Source organism: Tachyglossus aculeatus, chromosome X4, assembly GCF_015852505.1.
Source record: "Tachyglossus aculeatus isolate mTacAcu1 chromosome X4, mTacAcu1.pri, whole genome shotgun sequence".
Classification (NCBI taxonomy): Eukaryota; Metazoa; Chordata; class Mammalia; order Monotremata; family Tachyglossidae; genus Tachyglossus; species Tachyglossus aculeatus.
In genome coordinates, this window is record NC_052098.1 from 30181958 (window position 1) to 30205490 (window position 23533).

The 23533-nt window shown below is 45.3% G+C and overlaps 1 protein-coding gene across 5 annotated transcripts in view; it reads right to left on the reverse strand.

Moving 5' to 3' along the window:
- Nucleotides 1–9646: 9646 nt before the first annotated feature.
- ACO1 (aconitase 1) overlaps nt 9647–23533 on the reverse strand; it is a 59081-nt gene continuing 45194 nt past the window's right edge. For all 5 annotated transcript variants that reach the window (XM_038769396.1, XM_038769393.1, XM_038769394.1 and 2 more), the window contains 3 exons: nt 14223–14345; nt 11732–11917; nt 9647–10454 (listed from right to left, as the gene is read on the reverse strand). In XM_038769396.1, coding sequence (XP_038625324.1) covers nt 10341–10454; nt 11732–11917; nt 14223–14345 — 423 coding nt within the window. In that variant the 3' untranslated portion in view covers nt 9647–10340. The remainder of the gene's footprint in view (nt 10455–11731; nt 11918–14222; nt 14346–23533) is intronic.

The window sequence follows — 23533 nt, forward strand, 5'->3', positions numbered from 1 at the left end:
ATCTACCCCAGCACTTAGTACAGTGCCTGGCTCATAGTAAGTGCTTAAATACCCACAATTATCATTATCATTTACAGCCTAGAGGTTGCTTTCTGGGGCTGGACTGGGGAGAGCAAAGCAGGAAAGGGAGTGCTCAGAGAACATCAGGGCAAGGGAGAACAGGAAAGAGAGAGACTTTTTCCTCTCTCTTCCCCCACAGCCACTTCTGGATTACAGGCCACTGCATGCAAGCTCTGGGACAGTGAGCCTGGACTCAGCGCAGCCTGGCTCAACCCCCTCAGATCAGGCACACCAGGTCTGGGGTGGCAAGCCCCTGTCCCCAAGTGGAAGCAAAGACTAAGGCCCAGAGCTGGTGGGTGGCAGCATTTCACTTGCCAAGCTGACCTGCTTCAGCAGCCAATGAACCAACACTCTACACATATTTGAAGCAGATCTTTCCCCTACTTTGTAAATATAGTACTTAATTTTCAGTGTTACTATTTAACATCCTAGTCAGCAATGTACTAACAGACTTATCCTTACCTATGCCAGAGAGCTGTGTCTTTCTCCCGGCTAAATTAAAATTGGGCATCAAAGTACTTCTGAGGGGAAGGTGTTTGACCCAAGGTTCTCTTGAAGTGACAGCCCTCTAAGGAATACCTGCTATTGCAAAAAGTGCGCTAAAAGAGCTTTATGAGGGGGATGTCTGTATTAATTGTAGGCTTCATTTGAATAACTGCTTTGATAGTTCTCAATCTGCTCCCAATTTTTATAATAACCAAATAGGCTCCTATTTTGAGAGAGTGAGTGGGTCAAATGCAATATTTTTAATAAGAAGAGATGAAGCTGTCCACCTCTAGCCCTTGTTTTTGACTTTTACATCATTACTCCCCTGGGAAGGTTGCATAACTAAACACTCGATATTCCCACAGCTATGGTTTTTTGTGGTCTAGAGAAAGCCTGGGCATGAGGACATCTGCTGCCTGCTTTATACATTCACCCCCATTACATGCACCCCTGGCCCTAACCCCTCTCGATCAGTCAGTGGCACTGCACTAAACCCTTGGGAGAGTACAATACAACACAGTTGGCAGACACAGTCCCTGCCCACAACCTTTGTCTGGTCTCTCCCTTCCTAAAATCTTTGCTCCTCCCCTCCCCTATGCCATTTTCAACCTCTCACTCTCTGATGACTCCTTCCCTACTGCCTTCAAACATGCTCAAGTCTCCTCTGTTCCCAGCGATTGTTGTCATCCCCTAGCTCCCATTCCTATCCAAAATCCTAGAACAGGTCATTTACATCTGCTGCCTTCATTTCCTCTCCCCCAACTCTCTTGTCAATGTACTGCCCTCTGGCTTTTGGCCCCTTCACTCTACCGCGACTGCACTCTCGAGTTAATCAATCAGTGCCATTTACTTGTGCTTCATATGTGTCGTTCTAAGCACATACTGTTCTAAGCACAGAGAACAATGCAATAGGGTTGGTAGGCATGATCCCTGCCCACAAGGAGCTTGCAGTCGAGTGGGGGAGATGAACATAAAAACTTTTACAAACTAGAGGAGTCACCTTTCTTGGTACTGAAAGGTAGGTGCTCATTAAATGCTTCATAACCGACCAGCCATGGCCTCCTAATAGCTAAGTCCATAGGGCTCTCCTTCATCCTGATCCTCCTTGATCACTCAGCTGCTTTTCACATTGTACAACTCCCTCCTCCTCAAAACACCATCAGGCCTCAGTTTTGCTAGTGAAATAACCTGATTTGCTTCTTACCTTTCTTAGTTTTTGTTCTCTGGCTTCTCTGCCTCTCATCCCCCTAGACTTTGCCTGAGTCCTCTATTCTTGATTAACACTCACTCTTAAGAGGAACTCATATGTTCACATGGCTTTAGCCACTTCCTCTGTAGGGATGACTCCCCCGTTTCTCTAGCTCTGATCACTCATCTGGCCTGCAATCCCACATCTCCTTTCGCCTCCAAGACATCTCAATCAAGTCTAGGTATGTATTGAGCGCATTACTGTATGCCACGTACTGTACTGAGTGCTTGGTGGCTCTGCCATTAGTCAGTTGTGTGACTTTGGGCAAGTCACTTAACTTCTCTGTGCCTCAGTTACCTTATCTGTAAAATGAAGATTGAGTGTGAGCCCCATGTGGGACAACCTGATTACCTTGTATCTACCCCAGTGCTTAGAAGAATGCTTGGCACATAGTAAGTGCTTAACAAATACCATTATTATTACAATCCAACAAAGTTGGTCAACACATTCCCTTCCCATAAGGATATCCTACCGACACCTCAAACTCACCATGTCTAAAACGAAACTCCCTATCTTTTCCCCTTAACCCACTCTTCCAACTAACTTTTCCATCTCAGTCAATACTTCTATCCCAGAAGCCTGCAGTCTTCTTGTCATTCATAATAATAATAATAATAATAATAATATAATAATAATAATAATAATAATAATAATAATGGTATTTAAGCGCTATGTGCAAAGCACTGTTCTAAGTGCTAAGGAGGTTACAAGGTGATCAGGTTGTCCCAAGGGGGGCTCACAGTCTTAATCCCCATTTTACAGATGAGGTAACTGAGGCCCAGAGAAGTTAAGTGACTTGCCCAAAGTCACACAGCTGACAGTTGGCAGAGCGGGGATTTGAACCCATGACCTCTGACTCCAAAGCCTGGGCTCTTTACACTCAGCCACGCTAATGGCTCAACATCTTTCAACTCTCATTTTCAATCTATTGCCAGATCCTGCTGGTTCTTCCTGTACATCATCTAGATCCTCCCTTCCTCTTCACTGCAACTGCCACTGCCCTGTTACAAGCTCTGGCCTTGCCATGGGTAGACTATTGCATCAGCCTTCGTGCTGGTCTCCCAGTCTCCTCCAACTCCAATCTCTACTACAAATCTGCCTTTGGATTTTAGGGATTTAGTTGCAACCATTTAAAGATTCATTCATTCAATCATATTTATTGAGCGCTTACTGTGTGCAGAGCACTGTACTAAGCACTTGGGAAGTACAAATTGGCAACATATAGAGACGGTCCGTACCCAACAACAAGATCAGTTAAACTATACATATATGCAGATGAACATTGCTATAAAGATACCCATTTCTACACTGAATGTTTGGTTTGGGAGCAGATGTATGTGGTGGATTTAGATATGCATGAATATACATATTTAAATGATGTAGACAACTTTGTGTATTCAGATACCCCTAACCCAAACAAGCTGTAATATTAATGTATAATGGACATGCCTTTTGCACACTGATAATGACTAATACCCTTACACTGATGATAATCCTGTGAAGATTGATCCAGACATTATCCATGTTTATGTATTGGTTTTCATAAATGATAATAGAGCCTGGCACTTAAATACCATATTTAAAAAAAAGCAATGCAATGTCGGTGCTTTCTTTGTGGAAAAGTACAAGCATACTGAATCTGACCAAGTCCAAGTCCTTTAGAGTGCTCACAATCTAAGAAGGGAGTTGGGAAGGCCTGACAGTAACCCTTCAAGGAGAGAAACAGTATAAATAGAGCAAAGCCAATAAATGAACAATGAGGAAAAAAAGAAAAAATACCTGCAGTATGCTGCTGTTAGATGACCATTTTTCAGGTTCCTTACTGGTCCGGCAGGGCCAGTCAATGGTTCTAAGAGAGGCAAAGGTGGTTACAGCCCAGCAGTGAAGGACACTGTCTCTCCAGAGCCCCTGGGGATCCTCCATTGCACATCGTGCTCCAGTGGGACGGGTCTTTACCTGGCTGAAGGTATGCAGAGGAGAGCGGAGGGCCCTTCGGCAGCACAAAGGCTGTTGCTTCTCTTTGGCTCTAGACCGACAATAATAATGATAACAGTGATAACAGTAGCATTAGTGATGAGGAGGAGAAGGGAAAAGAGAAGGAAAACAAGATGGAGGAGGAGAAGAAAAAGGAGGAGAAGATTTTTTAAGTGCTTATTAGGAGCCAAGCACTGCACTGTCTCTGTCTCACACAGGGCTCACAGTTGTTGAATCCCTATTTTACATATGAGGAAACTGAGGTTTGGGGAAGTTAAGTGACTTGCCCAAGGTCACACAGCAGGCAAGTGACAGAGCTGGGGATTCTAGTTAGTGGAGGGGGGTGGGGCTGGGGTGGGAGAGGAAGCTGAGTGGGATAGAAATAGTGGGGCTAGTCCATTTTTCAGCTTCCCAATCACCTGATTGGTTCCAATACAGTAACGGTCACTTGGGTCAGATTTTTTTAAAAAAAATGTATATAGTTCTTAGCACCAGACCTCCCTTTCTGGTTTGGTTCCTGTCCTCAAGTTCCGTGACTTGGAACCTTCACCAGATTTCATGCTTACTTGAGAGGGAAACACAGAAGCTCTGGGGAAAGTGAGGGGCTCGGGGGCGGGGCGGGGGGGGGGGGGGGGTTGTCCCTCCAAGGAATTGCAAAATTCACAGCCTGTGGCAAAATGGTGCCTGTGACATCATCACATGGTGCCACACACTGGGAGGAATACTTGTGAAGCCATGTGCCTCATTGTCTGGTCTATGGGAAGGTTTGTCAAAACAGTGACTAAGCTAACCAAGTAGTTCACTGACTGGTGGGACTGCCAATCAAGCAAGATCCTTTATCCTTCAATCTTCGCTACTGGGATAGAAGCGGCGAGGGACAGTGAAGAAATCAGCAAGCAAACCTCCCTTTCAATAATTACCCAAAGCTAGCAACTTCTGCTAAAGTGGAGGCTTCCCAGCAGGTTTTGATCATTGCCTGGCAATCTCCAAGAGTTACCTGGAATAGACTGCAACCCTGTGTGAGCTCTGCAGCTTCACACTCTATCCAGCAAATGGAGGTTGAGTGGGGTTGGGAAGAGGAGGTGTCAAGGTGAACGACTAAACGTGGACGTAATGGGAAAGCGGGCATCGTTCATGGCATCTGTCCTCTTGGTGCTTGAGACCACCTTGGGAGCCCTACGGTGCAGACTGCAGCACACAAACGATGGTCAGCATTCCCATTTGTCCCTGCTTGTTATTTGGCATTGTCATCTGCAGTGTAGTCTGATGAGTGTGGAGCCTGTGCCAGGCACACTATCTGGTTCGCTTTGGCTTGGGACCAAAATCACATCTGGGCAAGGGGAGGAAAAGAATAGAAAAAGCATATAGCCATGCCTTGAGCCTTCCCACATGCCCAGTGGCCCAGTGCATACAAAGTTAGTTTGAGAGAGCAGTGGTCTAAGAGAATCTGCAGAAGGAACCAGTAAGAAATCAGTCTATGGGGAACTCAAATGTGCTAGCCATTCCTCTCCCTTGGTCTCTCCTCCAGCCTCTTTGCTACTTTTCTCCCACTCTCTTCTGCATCCTCCTAGTATTTGGATTTGCACTCTTTATTCAACCCTCCCTCAACCTCACAATATTTGTGTCCGTAGCCATAATTGATTTATTTATATTAATGTCTGTTTCCCCCTGTAGACTGTAAGCTCGCTGTGGGCAGGGAATGTGTCTACCTACTCTATGTCATGCTCTCCCGAACACTTAGTTCAGTGCTCTGACCACAGTAAGTGCTCAATACCCTGCATGTTAAAAAAAAATCCTACTTACATTTCACAGTATGCCTCCCCAACTACCACTCACTCCCTTTTTACACTTCATGGCCCCATGGGTATATGTCTTACAGGGGAAAGGAGAGTGAAAATGGTGTTGTACAAACCACTCTCGTTAGAATCCATTTCTTCAACCAGATCCTCGATTCTGAAGCCTCAAGACCAAGGCTCATCTGATGTTTTTTTGATGGGAGACAGTATATTAACCAATGGTGATGATGACAGAAATGAAAATGAAAAGCATCAAGGTACAGCTACAGAGGAATCGATGCAGGGGAGTTGCTCTTGGAGAGCATTTCTGTTTTGAGCTTTCTCAAGATCGGTTCTCTAGTGGTAACACAATTTAGCACAGAAAACTTAGAAAAGCACAATTTAGGAGGCATCAGATAAAGTCATACTTAAGCGTATCTAGGACTCTTATGAGGAGAATCTGATCAATGGCCAACAGAGGCCTAAACAAGAGCAGTAGAACTAAACTGTTTTGAGTTTGATTAAACCTGAAAGAATTTCCTACCCTTTTTTAACGTGGTATTTGATAAGCACTTACTATGTGCCAGGCACAGTTCTAAGGCTGGGGTAGCTATGAGCCAATCAGGTTGGACACGGTCCTTGTCCCACATGGGGCTCACAGCCTTAATTCCCATTTTAAACATGAGGTAACCGAGGCACAGAGAAATGAAATGACTTGTCCAGTGTCACAGTGCAGACAAGTGGTGAAATCATCATTAAAACCCAGGTCCTTCTGACTCCTAGGCCTGTGCTCTATCCATTAGGCCACACTGCTTCCCTATCACTAATTAAAATATTATCAAGGGAAGCTGTTGGATCTCTAGAGAATCAGCGTGGCTCAGTGGAAAGAGCCCAGGCATGAGAGTCAGAGGTCATGGGTTCTAATACCAGCTCCATCACTTGTTAGCTGTGCAACTTTGGGCAAGTCACTTAACTTCTCCATGCCTCAGTTACCTCATCTGGAAAATGGGGAGTAAGTCTGCAAACCCCATATGGGACAACCTGATTACCTTGTATCCCCCCAGTGCTTAGAACAGTGCTTGGCACATAGTAAGCGCTTAACAAATGCTATTATTATTATTATTATTATTATTAGTCCTGGAAGTTTTATTTTAAAAAAGAATTCTTCCAGATGGTTTGGATTAGCACATGCCAGGAGCAGGGTTCTTGACTGAATAGACTTCTATATTGTATGCATAAGGGAGATAACCTAGCACAGACCAGCTGATGGTTTTGGTCATCAATGCTTTGAATGGATTTAATCAAAATGCATGAGCACATGCTCACTTTCTAACACCAATCCTTCCCTCTTCTAGGGAATTTTAATTATAGATGCCAAACAAAGAATACTGCACAAATGGTCGGGCTAGACTTTGCATAAATCAACACTGATGTTTAATTTAAAAAAAGTATCTCTGCATGGCTATATGCTATCTCTTGCAATGGTAACACATCACACTGTTTCACTCATTCCCCCACTGGGGGAATTGCAGGCATCTACAGCAGTTACATCACCTCCCATCCCAGCTCTGCCCAATATTACCTTGGACCCCCAGTTTTGTAATTTTTTTTTGAAATGTTTTTTCTGAATGGTAAATCTTATATGTACTTCTTTAGCCTTACCTCTGCCCTACTCTTGCCTCCCCAAATCAACTTGGGAGGTAAACAGCTTATGTGGGTAGGATGTTTTACCTTCATTCTCAACTGGTGTTTGCAAGACTGAGGTAACAAATCCAGGAAAAACATTGCCTAAACCTGCTTTTTATGCAACCTGGATACATCTGCCCACTTTTCATTTACAGAAGCATTTTGTTTTAGCTTTTCAATGATCGCTTCTTAATTATCGTAATACCTTAAGGGGGCTAATGGCTGATTTCTGGTCTACCTTTAAATACCAGTCTTTCTAGAAAATGGCAGCTGCCTGCCACCAAATTTGCTTGCATTTAGAAACAGCCTCTTGGTAGATGATATTTTCCTCATCACCGTTAGGATACTGCAGGTACTTGTGCTATGGGGCTAGCCTGATATTCAATTTGTCTTCAAGGTCATAAGTGACCACTGGTCATGAAATTTAGGAGTACTCAGATTGCTTTGATAATGAGCAGTAGTAGCAAAAATAACAGTATGTAATAATCCATTTGCTTTCTCATCCCGCAGACTCATTTGCTTTCAATTCCTAGGGGGCTATCAAGACATCTCCTCCTCCCTTGCTATTCCCATCTCTAATCTAGTTTCCAGATAGCTCTTTAAAGGTTGTTTTTTTGCTAATTGTCAGAAGACAAGTGTTGTTTCTAATTTGCTTAAAACCAAGCCAAAAAACTGCATACATCAGAACATTCAGAACCTATGTATGACCTTTTACGTTACACTGAATTCAAACCAGCTCCCAATACCTAGAGCTGAGAACACTTTTTCATACTTCTTAATACACCTTTTTCTAAACCTTCATTTCCCTTAATCCCCTGAATGTTGATTTATGTGGGTGAGATGTGACAACATACACAGTGGTCTGGACCAGCTAAATCACTGACTATAAAATCTCAGAACTTGTGACAAAGGGGTGAATTTCTAGGCCATCACCTTAGAATACAAAAAGCCAAATCTATAGATCTGAGACAAACTGGTGTTTCAAGTAAATAACAAGCCAATAAGCAGAAAACAAAGAAAGGTTAGTTACTTGGTCTGGGGTGGTCTTATGATGTAGGGAGCCCGTGGCAATGGAAGGACCCTTGCTTTGTTTAGATGGGTCTTCAAAGTCTGGCTCCATTTTCACCATGGCCTTTTTTTCTAGTGCTAGGCCACCTCTACTCCAAGAAATCCAACCGTGCACGTGATCACTTCTGTAAAGTCACTGACACTTCCCAAAGAAAGGGGCTCTGCAAAGGCGATGCTATGATATGGCAGAGCTCTTGTCACCCAAATATCTCAAAACACACTGCAATCATCAATAGCAACAACAATGGCATTTGTGAATAGTATCAAATCCTCATTTTATAAGAACAAGAAAATAGAGGGCAGAGAAAATGTCATTTCCCAACAGGCCTCAAAATAAGATTTGGGAAACAGCGTGGCTTAGTGGATAAAGCATGAGCCTGGACGTCAGAGGACCTGGGTTCTAAGTCCAGCTCTGCCACTGGTCTGCTTTGTGACCTTGGGCAAGTCATTTCACTTCTCTGTGCCTCAGTTCCATTATCTGCAAAATGCAGGGTCAATACCTGTTTTCCTTCCTACTTAGAATGTGAGCCCCATGAGGGACCTGATTATCTTGTATCTATCCCAGGGTTTAGTACTGTGACAAAGTGCTTGGCACATAGTAAGCACTTAACAAATACCACACTTAATAGTTAATTGCCACGGGCTATTTCTACTTCCATAATTACACCAGCCCATTACCTGGAAGTGTTTCTTGTGTAGCAAATTAACATTCACTGCTAATCCTTTGGGTGACACTGAGTTCAGGACTCAAATTTTTTCCTTACAACTTCACAAAGCACTCCTCCCAAAGCTAACTAGTAAGCTATAAAGTATGACTTAATAGATCAACCAGAAAGGATCAAAGTTAGTGAACAGAGTTCAGCTGATGAAGTGGCAAGTTCACCAAGGTGGTATGCACCTTCTTCTAGACTTGCAGTCTTCTAGACTGTGAGCCCACTGTTGGGAAGGGACTGTCTCTATATGTTGCCAACTTGTACTTCCCAAGCGCTTAGTACAGTGCTCTGCACACAGTAAGCGCTCAATAAATACGATTGAATGAATGAATTAATGCAAGCTCCTACCTCCTGATCTTTCCCTTTTGGGGGACGGGAGAGAGCTGCGCTTTTGCTCAAAGTATGAAGGACCAAGAAATGATTGGCTACGAAGACGCATTTCTGTCGGGGAAAACTAAAATTGGAAGAGAATTGTCTCTACAAAAAAAGAAAGAAAAACCCAAACCCCCCAAAACCCCACTTAAAGAACTGCAAGATCATCCAGGGTTCAAGATGTTGAAAGAACAATGACTCACTCCATTCAAAATAGTTGCTCCACAGATATAACAGCACAGAGAACTCATTTCCAAAGTCAACACTTTTTGAAAATAGATTTAATCTCATTTAAGTTTGAAATGTTCTTTCTCCCCACCAGCCCTGTCACTCCCCACCTCCCACAGAGGTCTCCTGTTACAAAATAGAAAGCAGAGCTTCCGGAGGAAGATGTTAACGAAAGAAGTTCACATTTCTTTTTCTTGTTAACCTGTATAAAGCTATGGAATTGAATAATTTCAAGGTTAATTCCCTCAAATGAATATTCTGATTAACTACTGCAGAGAAAATGGAAACCAAAAAAAGAGAGTCTCTCATTACTTGGGTGTGGAGGCTAAAGAAAGCCCTTCGTTGCACTGTCAGTTAAATTCTGGATATACTGCTAAGGAGAATGGGAACTAAAGCAAAAAATCTCACTGAAGAAGAGGAAGCATAGTCAGACAAGGTAGAGACAGTTTAGAGAAGAATGGGGATAAAAGTCAACAGCTAATGATTAACAGCTTCAGGTCTGCTCAACATAAAACTCTTTCCACTCATTCTCTCCACCAGCTGTGGGGAAAATCAGGCTTTGTATATCAAGCAATAACAACAACAAAAGAAAAATCACAATGCACACACTTTCTAATGGTGTTAATGAGGCCTATAGTGACACGATCCACCAGGAGACTTTCATTTCAGGGTTTTCGCTTCCGTGGTCAATGACCCCTCACTAGATCTTGTCTTGATGGCGACACGAGCCTATTTAGCCATTTTCCGGATCATGTAGTTGAGGATGCCCCCATTGTGGAAATAGGTGAGCTCCACATCAGTGTCAAACCTCATGACAGCTTCGAAGGTCTTCCCAGTATCCAGCTGTAATGGCCAAAAACATAGAGAGGGGCCAGTCAACCAACTGAGAAAGAACATGCTCCAGACACCATCAATGGAAACTGCCCGGGAAGCCTCTAGTCAAAAGAGAAGCAGCGTGGCCTAGTGGATAGAGCATGGGCCGGGGAGTCAGGAGGTCCTGGATTCTAGGTCCGGCTCTGCCACTTGTCTTCTGTGTGACCTTGGGTAAGTCATTTAACTTCTCTGTGCCTGCTACCTCATCTGTAAAATGGGGCTTAAGGCTGTAAGCCCCATGTGGGACATGAACTGTGTCCATCCTGGTTAGCTTGTATCTACTCCAGCGCTTAGAACAGTGCCTAGCACATAGTAAGCACTTAACAAATACTATAATTAAAAAGGTTTGGTGGTAGGCCCTCTTCCTGTCCCAAACCTAGTAACTTTTATGCTGCGTGGAGTCAGGAAAGAGTGGGTGTCTCTGCCCACCCATTCATGAAGTCTGGCTAGGGCAAGCCTGCAACTGTACAAGTTGTTGCCTGCCTCTGGTGGTCAGAGTTACCCCTGGGCTCTATTATTTTTCTAAGAGGATATAACTCAAGCTATCAAAGATGTTGGGAGCAGGTTACGTTGGGATTTTTCTGTTGCACAGTTCTACGTAGAAGTACACTTTAAATGAAAAGGGACAGAGAGATTCCAGTAATGTGAAGTTTATGATTAACCATCTTCAACTATCTCTGAGCCCTACTGAATGCATGGGGCTGCTCCGATGCTTTAAAAACAACCAACTTCTAATCAGAAAAGCATTAGAGCAGAAATATAAATTTGGCAGGGAACTGCAAAAGAAATTGAGTCCTGTCACTTTCTTCTAGTCATTTTATTCCTGTGTTTGTAGGGGAGCACTTGAGTATGTTTGCTCTGCCCAGATGTTTATGTACCTTAGCATAGTGATTCAGAAGTTGGGGGTGCAGCAGTCAAAGGATCCATGGGTGACTTGGAGGAAGAGATGGGGCATTGGTAAATGGGGGCAGGATCATTAAAATTTAGAATACAAAATGTTTATATGCTTGCACAAGTTTACATAATTAGCAGCACTGCTAGAGTGCGACAAGGGATGTGAAGGAGAGAGTGCCTCAAAAAAAAAATGACACTTCAGTGGCGTGATTCAACATTCAGTAATTCTTTTGTCAGCTACCCAGTTCTGTAATTTTCCAAGATGCTACGAGCATCTCAACGAAACCCAACAAAATGGACTCAGGACCTTATACACATCTTGGCTAGAGATGGTCTAGGGGAATTCTATTTACCTTGATCTGGACATTCATTCTTGGCTTGAGGTTTTCTGGAATGATAATTGTGTAACGCTCCCGTCCAGAAAGTCCAAGTGTATCAGCAGTCTCCCCAGGCAGATATTCCAGAGGGATTACTCCCATTCCTACTAGGTTACTGCGGTGAATTCGCTCATAGCTCTCAGCTAGGACTGCTTTGATTCCCTAATCGATTAAAATAGTGAGAGAAAAGCATGATTTTGTTTTCTGTAAACATGTCCAAAAGAAGCAAACATATTTTGAATAAAATATAAACACTTTCCACCAGTATAAGAAGTCTACATTTCTTAGAATAAATTATTTGCTAGTCTCATCATATCTCTTATCCGAAGAATGCCCTGCATTGAACACAGCCTTTGTAGTTTTTATTCATAAAGTGAGCCTGGAGGCAGAGGAAGAGGGTGGGGACCTAATGTGGTCTAGTGGAAAGAGCATGAGTCTAGGAGTTGAGGGACTGCACCCTCCGCTCCTCCACCGCTAATCTCCTCACTGTACCTCGTTCTCGCCTGTCCCGCCATCGACCCCTGGCCCACGTCATCCCCCGGGCCTGGAATGCCCTCCCTCTGCCCCTCCGCCAAGCTAGCTCTCTTCCTCCCTTCAAGGCCCTGCTGAGAGCTCACCTCCTCCAGGAGGACTTCCCAGACTGAGCCCCTTCCTTCCTCTCCCCCTCGTCCCCCTCTCCATCCCCCCATCTTACCTCCTTCCCTTCCCCACAGCACCTGTATATATGTATATATGGTTGTACATATTTATTACTCTATTTATTTATTTATTTTACTTGTACATTTCTATCCTATTTATTTTATTTTGTTGGTACGTTTGGTTCTGTTCTCTGTCTCCCCCTTTTAGACTGTGAGCCCACTGTTGGGTAGGGACTGTCTCTATGTGTTGCCAATTTGTACTTCCCAAGCGCTTAGTACAGTGCTCTGCACATAGTAAGCGCTCAATAAATACGATTGATTGATTGATTGATTGGGTTCTAATCCTGGCTCTGCCACTCACCTGTGTGATCTTGAGCAAGTCACGACTTCTCTGGCCCTCGGTTTCTTCATCTGTAATACCTGTTCTCCCTCCCCTATTTACACTATAAGCCCCGTGTGTACCCAACCTGCTTATCTTGTATCTACCCCAGTGCTTGGCACATTTGTAAGCACTTAACAAATACTTCATTTATCATTTATTATTCTTGGTGGCATTCTTCTTGGCAAAAAACTCTGAACTTTCTCACTTCTATTTAACCCTTTAAAAAAAATCACATCTCTAAGAGGCTTTTGCCAAACAATCCCTCATTTCCCCTTCTTCCTCTCTCTTCTGCATCACCTATGCACTTGGATCTGTACCGTTTAGGCACTTGATATTCACCCCACCCTCAGCCCCACAGCATTGATATGTCTTGTCATGCTGTTGAGTCATCTCCGAACCATAGCAACTCCGTGGACACATCTCTCCCTCAATGCCACACTCCATCTGCAATCGTTCTGGTAGTGCATCCATAGAGTTTTCTTGGTAAATATACGGAAATGGTTTACCATTGCCTTCTTCAAGTAAACAAGTCTCCGCCCTAAACTCTCTCCCATGCCACTGCTGCCCAGCACAAGTGAGTTTTGACTTGTAGCAGATTGCCTTCCACTCGCTAGCCACTGCCCAAGCTAGGAATGGAATGTGTATAATCATCATGGTATTTAAGCGCTTATTATGTGCCAGGCACTGTACTAAGCACTGGGGTGAATGCAAGCAAATTGGGTTGGACACAGTCCCTGTCCTTCATGGGGCTCACAGTCTTAATCCCCATTTTACAGATGAGGTAACCAAGGCACAGAGAAGTGAAGTGACTTGCCCAAAGCCATACAGCAGACAAGTGGCAGAGCTGGGATTAGAACCAACGACCTTCTGACTTCCAGGCCTATGCTCCATCCACTAGTCCATGTTGCTTCCCTATGCCTCTGCTTGACTCACCTTCCCATAGCCGAGACCGGTAGAGTACTGGAAACTCTCCAGGTGCGATCCTGAGAGGACATAGCATTTATATATGCATCCACAATTTATTTTAATGTCTATCTCCCCCCTAGACGGTTAAACTCCTTGTGGGCAGGGAATGGGTCTCCCAAGCATGTAGTATAGTGCTCTGCGCATAATAAGTGCTCAATAAATACCACTGATTGACTGACACATTTTTAAGTAGTTGCTTAGATCTCATTCTTAGGGTCATATTCCTAAAATGTTGGGTGTGATGTTTCAATGGTTTAAGTCTTGATTAACAAAGATTTTCAGGAAAAAATCAAAATTGTTATTATAGCTTCAACCTAGACTGTGAGCCCCTTGTGGGACAGGGACTATATCCGACCTTATTTTCCTATATGTATCCCAGCACGTAGTCCAGTGTGGTACATAGGAAGTGCTTAAATACCACAATTATTATTATTACTACTAAAGTCTCTCCTTCCTTTTAGGGCTTTCAATATCTACTCACCAGTAGAAAAGGTCCCTTTGCCGCCCAGTCTCTGGAACTTCCTGAGCCATATTCTTTACCAGCCAGCACAATCAGAGGAAGGCCAGCCTGTTGGTACCGCTCAGCAGCATCAAACACATCGAGCTAGAAATGAAAGAGAGAAAGAGAGAGATTAGGTGAATCAACTGCAGTCATGGGGTATTACTATTCAATCTATCACATGAATACTTCAGGGGAAAAATCATAAAGGGGACTATAAATCTAGACCCTTCCTGCCTACTGACTGCCAGAATGTTCCCTAGTCACATGTAAGGCAAAGAAAAAGAAAATGAAAGCAATAGTAACTACGGTATTTGTTAAGTGCTCAGTATGTGCAGAAGTACTATATATAATGCAAGATTAACAGAACAAAGTCCCTGCCCCAGAAATCTAGGAGGTAGGGGAAAAGCTGGTATCTCATAATCTCTCTCTGCTTCCATAAAATGGCTAAGTGACTTGCCCCAAGGTCACAAAGCAGGCCAGTGGCACAGCTGGGCACAGAACCTGGGGTCTACAGACTTAGAGCCCCATGTTCTTTACACTACACCACACGGTTTAAGTCAATTCCTACAGGCACTGGAGTGTAAGTGGCCAATACCCTCGCTAAATATGTAACCGAAACAGAACAGTTTAAAGAGATCATTTATTGTACAATAATAATAATTATATTTGTTATGTGCTTACTATGTGATAAGCATTGTTCTAAGGGCTGGGGTAGATACAAGCTTATCAGGTCGGACACAGTCCAATGTTCCACATGCAGCTCCCAGTCGAAGTAGGAGGGAGGACAGATGTTAAATTCCCCTTTTACAGGGGACGAAACTGATGCCCATATAAGTTAAGTGACTTGCCCAAGGTCACATGCAGACAAGTGGCGAGCCAGGATTAGAAACCAGGTCCTCTGACCCTCAGGCCTGGGTCTTTCCACAACGCCACGCTGCTGCTCTGTCTTCAGGTCAAGCAATAAAAATATGACAAAGACATAAAAGGCAAAGTGGTCAGACAGGAGACTGGGTAGGGACCTGATATAATAGAGACATCACACTGGAATGCCTAGGTTGCTCAAGGCTACAGTCACAAACAGTGCAAATTACTTTCTAACAGGAGCACTTTTCGTGATTAGGGATTTCACCAGTGAATGAGACCAAAGCTCTGATGACTGAACTTGTCTTCCCTCCCAAACCCTGCCCTCTCCCTGACTTTCCCATCACTGTTGATGGCACTACCATCCTTCCCGTCTCACAAGCCTGCAACCTTGGTGTCACCCTTGACTCCGCTCTCTCGTTCACCCCTCACATCCAAGCCATCACCAAAACCTGCCAGTCTCACCTCCGCAACATTGCCAAGATTCACCCTTTCCTCTCCATCCAAACCGCTACCCTGCTCGTTCAAGCTCTCATCCTATCCCGTCTGGATTACTGTATTATCAGCCTCCTCTCCAATCTCCCATCCTCCTGTCTCTCCCCACTTCAATTCATACTTCACGCCGCTGCCCAGATTGTCTTTGTCCAGAAACGCTCTGGGCATGTTACTCCCCTCCTCAAAAATCCCCAGTGGCTACCAATAAACCTATGCATCAGGCAGAAACTCCTCACACTCGGCTTCAAGGCTCTCCATCACCTCGCCCCCTCCTACCTCACCTCCCTTCTCTCCTTCTACAGCCCAGCCCGCACCCTCCGCTCCTCTGCAGCTAATCTCCTCACCATGCCTCATTCTCGCCTGTGCCGCCATCGACCCCCGGTCCACGTCATCCCCCTGGCCTGGAATGCCCTCCCTCCCCACATCCGCCAAGCTAGCTCTCTTCCTCCCTTCAAGGCCCTACTGAGAGCTCACCTCCTCCAGGAGGCCTTCCCAGACTGAGCCCCCTCCTTCCTCCCCCCCTCCTCCCCCTCTCCATCCCCCCACCATACCTCCTTCCCTTCCCCACAGCACTTGTATATATGTATATATGTTTGTACGTATTTATTACTCTATTTTACTTGTACATATTTCTTCTACTTATTTTATTTTGTTAATATGTTTTGTTCTCTGTCTCCCTCTTCTAGACTGTGAGCCCACTGTTGGGTAGGGACTGTGTCTATATGTTGCCGATTTGTACTTCCCAAGCGCTTAGTACAGTGCTCTGCACACAGTAAGCGCTCAATAAATACGATTGAATGAATGAATGAATGACTGAGTAAAGAAGCTCCATTATTTTTACTGGCTCTGCTAATAAGAAAATTACAGCCTTTAAAAAAGTAGACAATGCTTTCCAAGACAGCAATTAAAAAAAAATACCCATGCATCAATGAGGTTCACTCAAATCGAGAGGTTGAGAGGTTGAGAGAGTCTAAGTATCTTATGTGGAGTTATTCTAACCTTGGGAGTGATTCTGCATGCTTTTTAAGTGGAGAGAGAAAATGAGGGAGGAAATAATTACTACCAAAAGCTTAGTGCTACTTTCTTGCAAAAAGGATTGAAGTGTGGGTCTTGTCATAAGCTTCCTAAGGATATTTCCAAAAGAAATGATCTATTTGGAGAAATCTGAAGTGACTATTCTTGAGATTACAGTGAAAAATGTCGGAAAAGAGCTGGCAGCCTTATCATGTGAGGGTCTTTTTCTGAAACTGTAATACTAATAATCTCCCCATATATGAGTTTGCACTTTGAAAACTGCATCCAAATCTATATGCCAGCCAGCCTTTTAGCATTATACTAAACCTATATCTACACAAATTAAAGGTATCTAAGGATACTGCATTATTTATCCTAAAATGCCTCCCCTATCGCTCTCCTGTTTTTATTAACTAAATCAATCAATCAATCGTATTTATTGAGCGCTTACTGTGTGCAGAGCACTGTACTAAATGCTTGGGAAGTACAAGCAGGCAACATATAGAGAAAGTGCCTACCCAACAGTGGGCTCACAGTCTAGAAAGGGGAGACAGAGAACAAAACCAAACATACTAACAAAATAAAATAAATAGATTAGATATGTACAAGTAAAATAAATAGAGTAATAAATATGTACAAACATATATACATATATACAGGTGCTGTGGGGAAGGGAAGGAGGTAAGATGGGGGGATGGAGAGGGGGACGAGGGGGAGAGGAAGGAAGGGGCTCAGTCTGGGAAGGCCTCCTGGAGGAGGTGAGCTCTCAGTAGGGCCTTGAAGGGAGGAAGAGAGCTAGCTTGGCGGACGGGCAGAGGGAGGGCATTCCAGGCCTGGGGGAGGACGTGGGCCGGGGGTCGATGGCGGGACAGGTGAGAACAAGGCATGGTGAGGAGATTAGAGGCAGAGGAGCAGGATGCAGGGTGGGCTGTAGAAGGAGAGAAGGGAGGTGAGGTAGGAGGGGGCGAGGTGATGGAGAGCCTTGAAGCCGAGGGTGAGGAGTTTCTGCCTGATGCGCAGATTGATTGGTAGCCACTGGAGATTTTTGAAACTGAGGGAGACAGTACAAGCACAACATTTGACTGGATGCACTTTCCCTGCTGATCAAACCATCTGGACTATATTCTTTAGCACGAATGCCTCACAGGAGCCCATCTGGGTCATTTACTTCACAGTGCAAGGATTTGGGGAGTTAAGAGGGAGTGGGAAGTCACGAGGGAGCAGAGATGCAGTTGGAGTATGTGGTTTGGCTTGGGAATTGAACCGGAAAAAAAGCCAGGAGAGAAATAACAGAATACAGCTAACTGAAGCTAATTTACGTTTTCCTCGGAATCGGTCCCAGCTCTCTTCTTGCCACCCTCTCTATGCTCTGGCTTTTTCAGATTCAATCTTGCCTTCCTCTATTAGATTACATAAATCCTTTACAAGTGGTTGTCAGAGCTGAGCATGACCAGCAGCCACAGGCTGGTTGATCTTGCAAGTCAGAAGCGATCAAAATTCCTTCCTTTTAAGATCCTTTCTTGGGCATAATAAAATGGATCAGCCACAGTAGTTCAAAATTTAATTTTAGAGAAACTCCTTATTAGAGGCACCTGGATCTATTTAGAAAATATCGTCTCCACCCAACATGTACCAGCTAGTAGTCCCCAAAACACAACACTGCCCTTATCTAGGCCAAGGCCAATACAACCTGACCATAGGCAGGGCACCAATTTTATGGAAGCGTTGGGCACCGCGACAAATCAGCCAAGGTAACAATGCCACTGGTTCTCCTCCAGGCTCAGCATCGGACCACTGCCGGCCCCAATTGTTGCTTCTGGAACAGAGAAGCAGTGTGGCTCAGTGGAAAACAGCATGGGCTTTGGAGTCAGGGGTCACGGGTTCAAATTCCGGCTCCGCCAATTGTCAGCTGTGTGACTTTGAGCAAGTCACTTAACTTCTCTGTGCCTCAGTTACCTCATCTGTAGAATAGGGATGAAGACTGTGAGCCCCCCGGGGGACAACCTGATCACCTTGTAACCTCCCCAGCGCTTAGAACAGTGCTTTGCACATAGTAAGCGCTTAATAAATGCCATCATTATCATTATTATTTGAAGGCCGTCCGGAACAGAACGTAGACATCACAAAAGGGTGCTCCAATGCACCCTGTGAGCTATACGTTTAGCATGCTTGAACATCCTTTTTTAAAAAAAAAAAAACTTAAAAGTGATCGAACCCTTGTATTTGTGGATCAATGAAGTTGTGCAGTTTGAAGAAATTTTTAAACTAGTCTTCTCCAAAAAACAGACAGTAAAATGGTTTTTAACACATCATTTTGTACTGAAACAGGCAATAGAAGAGATCCAGCATCAATCATATTTACTGAGCACTTACTGTGTGCAGAGCACTGTACTAAGCGCTTGGGAAGTACAAGTTGGCAACATACAGAGACGGTTCCTACCCAACAGTGGGCTCACAGTCTAGAAGGGGGAGACAGAGAACAAAACAAAACATATTAACAAAATACAATAAATAGAATAGATATGTACAAGTAAAATAGAGTAATAAATACGTACAAACATATATACATATATACAGGTGCTGTGGGGAAGGGAAGGAGGTAAGGCGGGGGGAAGGAGAGGGGAAGGAAGGGGAGGGAAAAAGAGGGCTCAGTCTGGGAAGGCCTCCTGGAGGAGGTAAGCTCTCAGTAGGGCCTTGAAGGGAGGAAGAGAGCTAGCTTGGTGGATGTGGGGAGGGAGGGCATTCCAGGCCAGGGGGATGATGTGGGCTGGGCTGTAGAAGGAGAGAAGGGAGGTGAGGTAGGAGGGGGCGAGGTGATGGAGAGCCTTGAAGCCGAGGGTGAGGAGTTTCTGTCTGCATGGCTTAGTGGATAGAGTACGGGCCTGGGAGTCAGACAGACTCAGGTTCTAATCCCGGCTCCTCCACTTGTCTGCCGTGTGACCTTGGACAAATCACTTAACTTTTCTGTGCCTCAGTTACCTCATCTGTAAAACAGGGATTAAGACTGTGAGCTCCATGTAGGACATGGGCTGTGTGCTCCAGCACTTAGTGCAGTGCCTGGCACTGATTTAAAAATTCCGTAAAAAAAATAGGAGAGATCAGGCACAAGGATGCACAGTTCTGGAGTCATTTGGCAACTCGGTGCTACCACAGTCCATAGATACCAACATTCATTTTGAGGGTAGACACAAACAAGGTTTGGGACTTCTGAGGGATGGGAGAAATGATGAAAAAAAAGCAGAGGGTAGTGAGAGCAGACATAGCTAAAGACACATATACAGATTAGAGACAGGTAGTGAAGAAGACATACAGAACCAGCATGGTGAGACAGGTAGAATTGATTCGGGGCTGACCTTGGTCTGGGCAAGGCTGTGACACAAATCCAGGGCTGTCATTCACATCCAGCTCTGTCCCAATCTGCTGCTTCCTAGGAAGGTTGAATCTAGGCCATCGGGAGGGGAATGACCCTGGACCACAGCCACTGCCCATTCTGGGCCAGGCCACTGTTGGGAGATTTGTTCCACGGGAGGGAACCCGGCAGATGGCAGATTGCAAACCAGGCTTACCATGAGATGGGGATTCTGGACAGGGATAGCTATAGTCACCAGGAATGCCCTGTGACCTCAATTTAAATCTCCATGTGGGTGGCTTTCTGACTCCTTTGCTACCTATTTTTGAGAGGAAAGCAGCCCTGGAGTCTCAGCAGGAAAGTAGGAAGAGAGAGGAGTGGCCACAGCTAGCCCTCCCCCGTCTCTTTTGGCAGCCTGGCTCCTGCCCTAAGCTGACAGGGAGCACCACTGCTAGGGACTGCATTCTGGAGTCTCCAGGACTTCCCAAGGGTCACTAGACAGTGCTCACCCAAGGCTAAAGTCCAGAGCTCCTCCAGGCTAAAGCAAGAGCACAGCCAGGCTGTCAGTTGAGGCAGGCTCAGTTACATCTCTTTCCTCCTACAGTGATTGGCAGGACTCTGTGGGAAAGGTCATCTGGGTGAGTCCAGGCACGTCTGGCCTATCTGTGGGTGGGAGGAAGGTAGCTCACCATGTTCCTTCCTACCCCTGCCCACTTGACATCGATCAGTAGTATTTATCAAGCGCTTATTGTATGTAGATACAATACAAGAGAGTTGGAAGACATGTTCCCTGCCCCCAAGAAGCTAACAGTCTAAAGAGGAGATCAGCCTCATCTCACTGAGTCTCTCTTTCCTTTCTAGGTATGTTTATTTGTCCTATGTCTTGTGGAATTTTCTGAGAAAGGGCTCCTTACAACATATCCGGGCTGGATAGAGGCTGGCTCTAGGCCAGCTGCTTCTGCTCTCAGAAGCTCTTGCTACATTCTATTCTCAAGATCCTGGTAAACTAAAACCCCAGTATCAGCAGTAAGAAGGGCCACCACCAGTATCTGTGACTACTGACAGAGTGAAAGAGGAGTCGCCATCAATCAATCATATTTATTGAGTACTTACTGGATGCAGAGCACTGTGTTGAGCTCTTGGGAGAGTACAATATAACTACAACAGACACATTCCCTGCCCATGATGAGCTTATAGTCTAGAGGGGGAGACAGACATTAGTATAAAAAAATGAATTATGGATATGTACATAAGTACTGTGGGACTGGGGGTGGAGGATAAAGGGAGCAAATCAGAGCAACACAGAAGGGAGTGGAAGAAAAGGAAAAGAGGGCTTAGTCAAGGAAGGCCTCTTGGAGGAGATGCGCCTTCAATAAGGCTTGGAAGGTGGGGGAGAGTAATCGTTCATCAGATATGAAGAGGGAGGGCATTCCAGGACAGAGGCAGGACATGGGTGAAAGGTCGGTGGCAAAGTAGATGAGCTCAAGATACAGTAAGATGGCATTAGAGAAGCAGAGTGTGTGGACTGGGTTGTAGTAGGAGTGTAGCGAGGTGAGGTAGGAGGGGGCAAGGTGATTAAATGCTTTAAAGCCAATGGTAAGGAGTTTCTGTTTTATGTGGAGGTTGATGGGCAGCACTGGAGGTCCTTGAGGCAGGGGGAAATATGGACTGAATGCTTTTGTAGAAAAGTGATCTGGGCAATTTGTTAAGTGCTTACTATTTGCTAGGCACTGTTCTATGCACTGGGGTATGTACAACACAATCTGGTTGGACATGGTCCACGTCCCACATGGGGCTCACAGTCTTACCCTCCCAATTTTACATATGAGGTAACTGAGGCACAGAGAAGTTAGTGACTTGCCCAAGGTCACACAGCAGACAAGTGGCAGAGCTGGGATTAGAACCCAGGTCCTTCTGACTCCAAGGCCCATGCTCTATCCACTAGGCACTCTGCTTCTTATGGACATGGAACATGTCTACCAACCCTGTTATATTGGACTCTCCCAAGCACTTAGTACAGTGCTTTACACACAGTAAGTGCTCAATAAATATCATTGATTGAAAAGCAGGAGGAATCAGAGAAGCAATTTTCAAAGTCCATTTTGTTCCACATGGATGGATATCCCTGATGACTCCTCTGCCACCCGCCTTCTATCTCTCCTTGACGCTGCCAACCTCTTGCTCCACCCCACCTCACCCACTCACCAACTTGGTCATACCCTCGACCTCATCATCTCCTACCACTGCACTGTGTCCACCCTCAGCAACTCTGAAATCCCTCTCTCTGATCATAATCTTCTCACCTGCCTCCTCACTCACACTCCTTTCCCCTGTAAATCCGTATTACTCCCTCACAGAGATCTCTGCTCTCTTGACCCCATCCATCTTTCTGAGTGCCTCACACGCCACCTTGCCTCCCTCTCCTCTCTACCCAGTCTTGATGATCAGATTACTGCTCTCAACTCTACCCTTTCTACTCAGCTAGACTCATTCACTCCCCTTTCCCTTCGCCGCTCTCGTACCATTAACCCACAGCCCTGGATCACTGCCACTGTCCGCCTCCTTCGCTCTTATGCTCGAGCTGCCGAATGCTGCTGGCGAAAGTCTAAACACCATGCCAACCTCGTTCACTTCAAGTTTATCCTTTCCTGCCTTAACTCAGCCCTCTCCTCTGCCAGACAAAATTATTTCTCCTCCCTTATTGACACCTATGCCCATCATCCCCGTCTGCTCTTCCGTACATTCAACTCCCTTCTCAGGCCCCCAGTTCCTCCCCCTCCTCCTTCCCTCACCCCCAACGATCTGGCCTCCTACCTCATTAACAAAATTAAATCCATCAGGTCCAACCTCCCCAAAGTCACTCCCCCCTCTTCTCCAACCCCCCGGCTCTCAACACTCTCTGCTACTCTCCCATCCTTCCCAGCAGTATCCTCAGAGGAGCTCTCCTCCCTCCTCTCAAGTGCTACTCCGGCCACCTGTGCTTCTGACCCCATTCCCTCTCATCTCATGAAATCTCTCGCTCCGTCCCTTCTCCCCTCCTTAACTTCCATCTTCAACTGCTCACTCTCCACCAGTTCCTTCCCCTCTGCCTTCAAACATGCCCATGTCTCTCCCATCCTATAAAAAGCCTCTCTTGACCCCACCTCACCTTCTAGTTATCGCCCCATATCCCTCCTACCATTCCTTTCCAAACTCCTTGAACGAATTGTCTGAACGCGCTGCCTCGAATTCCTCAACACCAACTCTCTCCTCGACCCCCTCCAGTCTGGCTTCTGTCCCCTACATTCCACGAAAACTGCCCTCTCAAAGGTCACCAATGACCTCCTGCTTGCCAAATCCAACGGCTCATACTCTATCCTAATCTTCCTCGACCTCTCAGCTGCCTTCGACACTATGGACCACCCCCTTCTCCTCAACACGCTATCCAACCTTGGCTTCACAGACTCCGTCCTCTCCTAGTTCTCCGCTTATCTCTCTGGTGGTTCATTCTCAGTCTCTTTTGCAGGCTCCTCCTCTCCCTCCCATCCCCTTACTGTGGGAGTTCCCCAAGGTTCAGTTCTTGGTCCCCTTC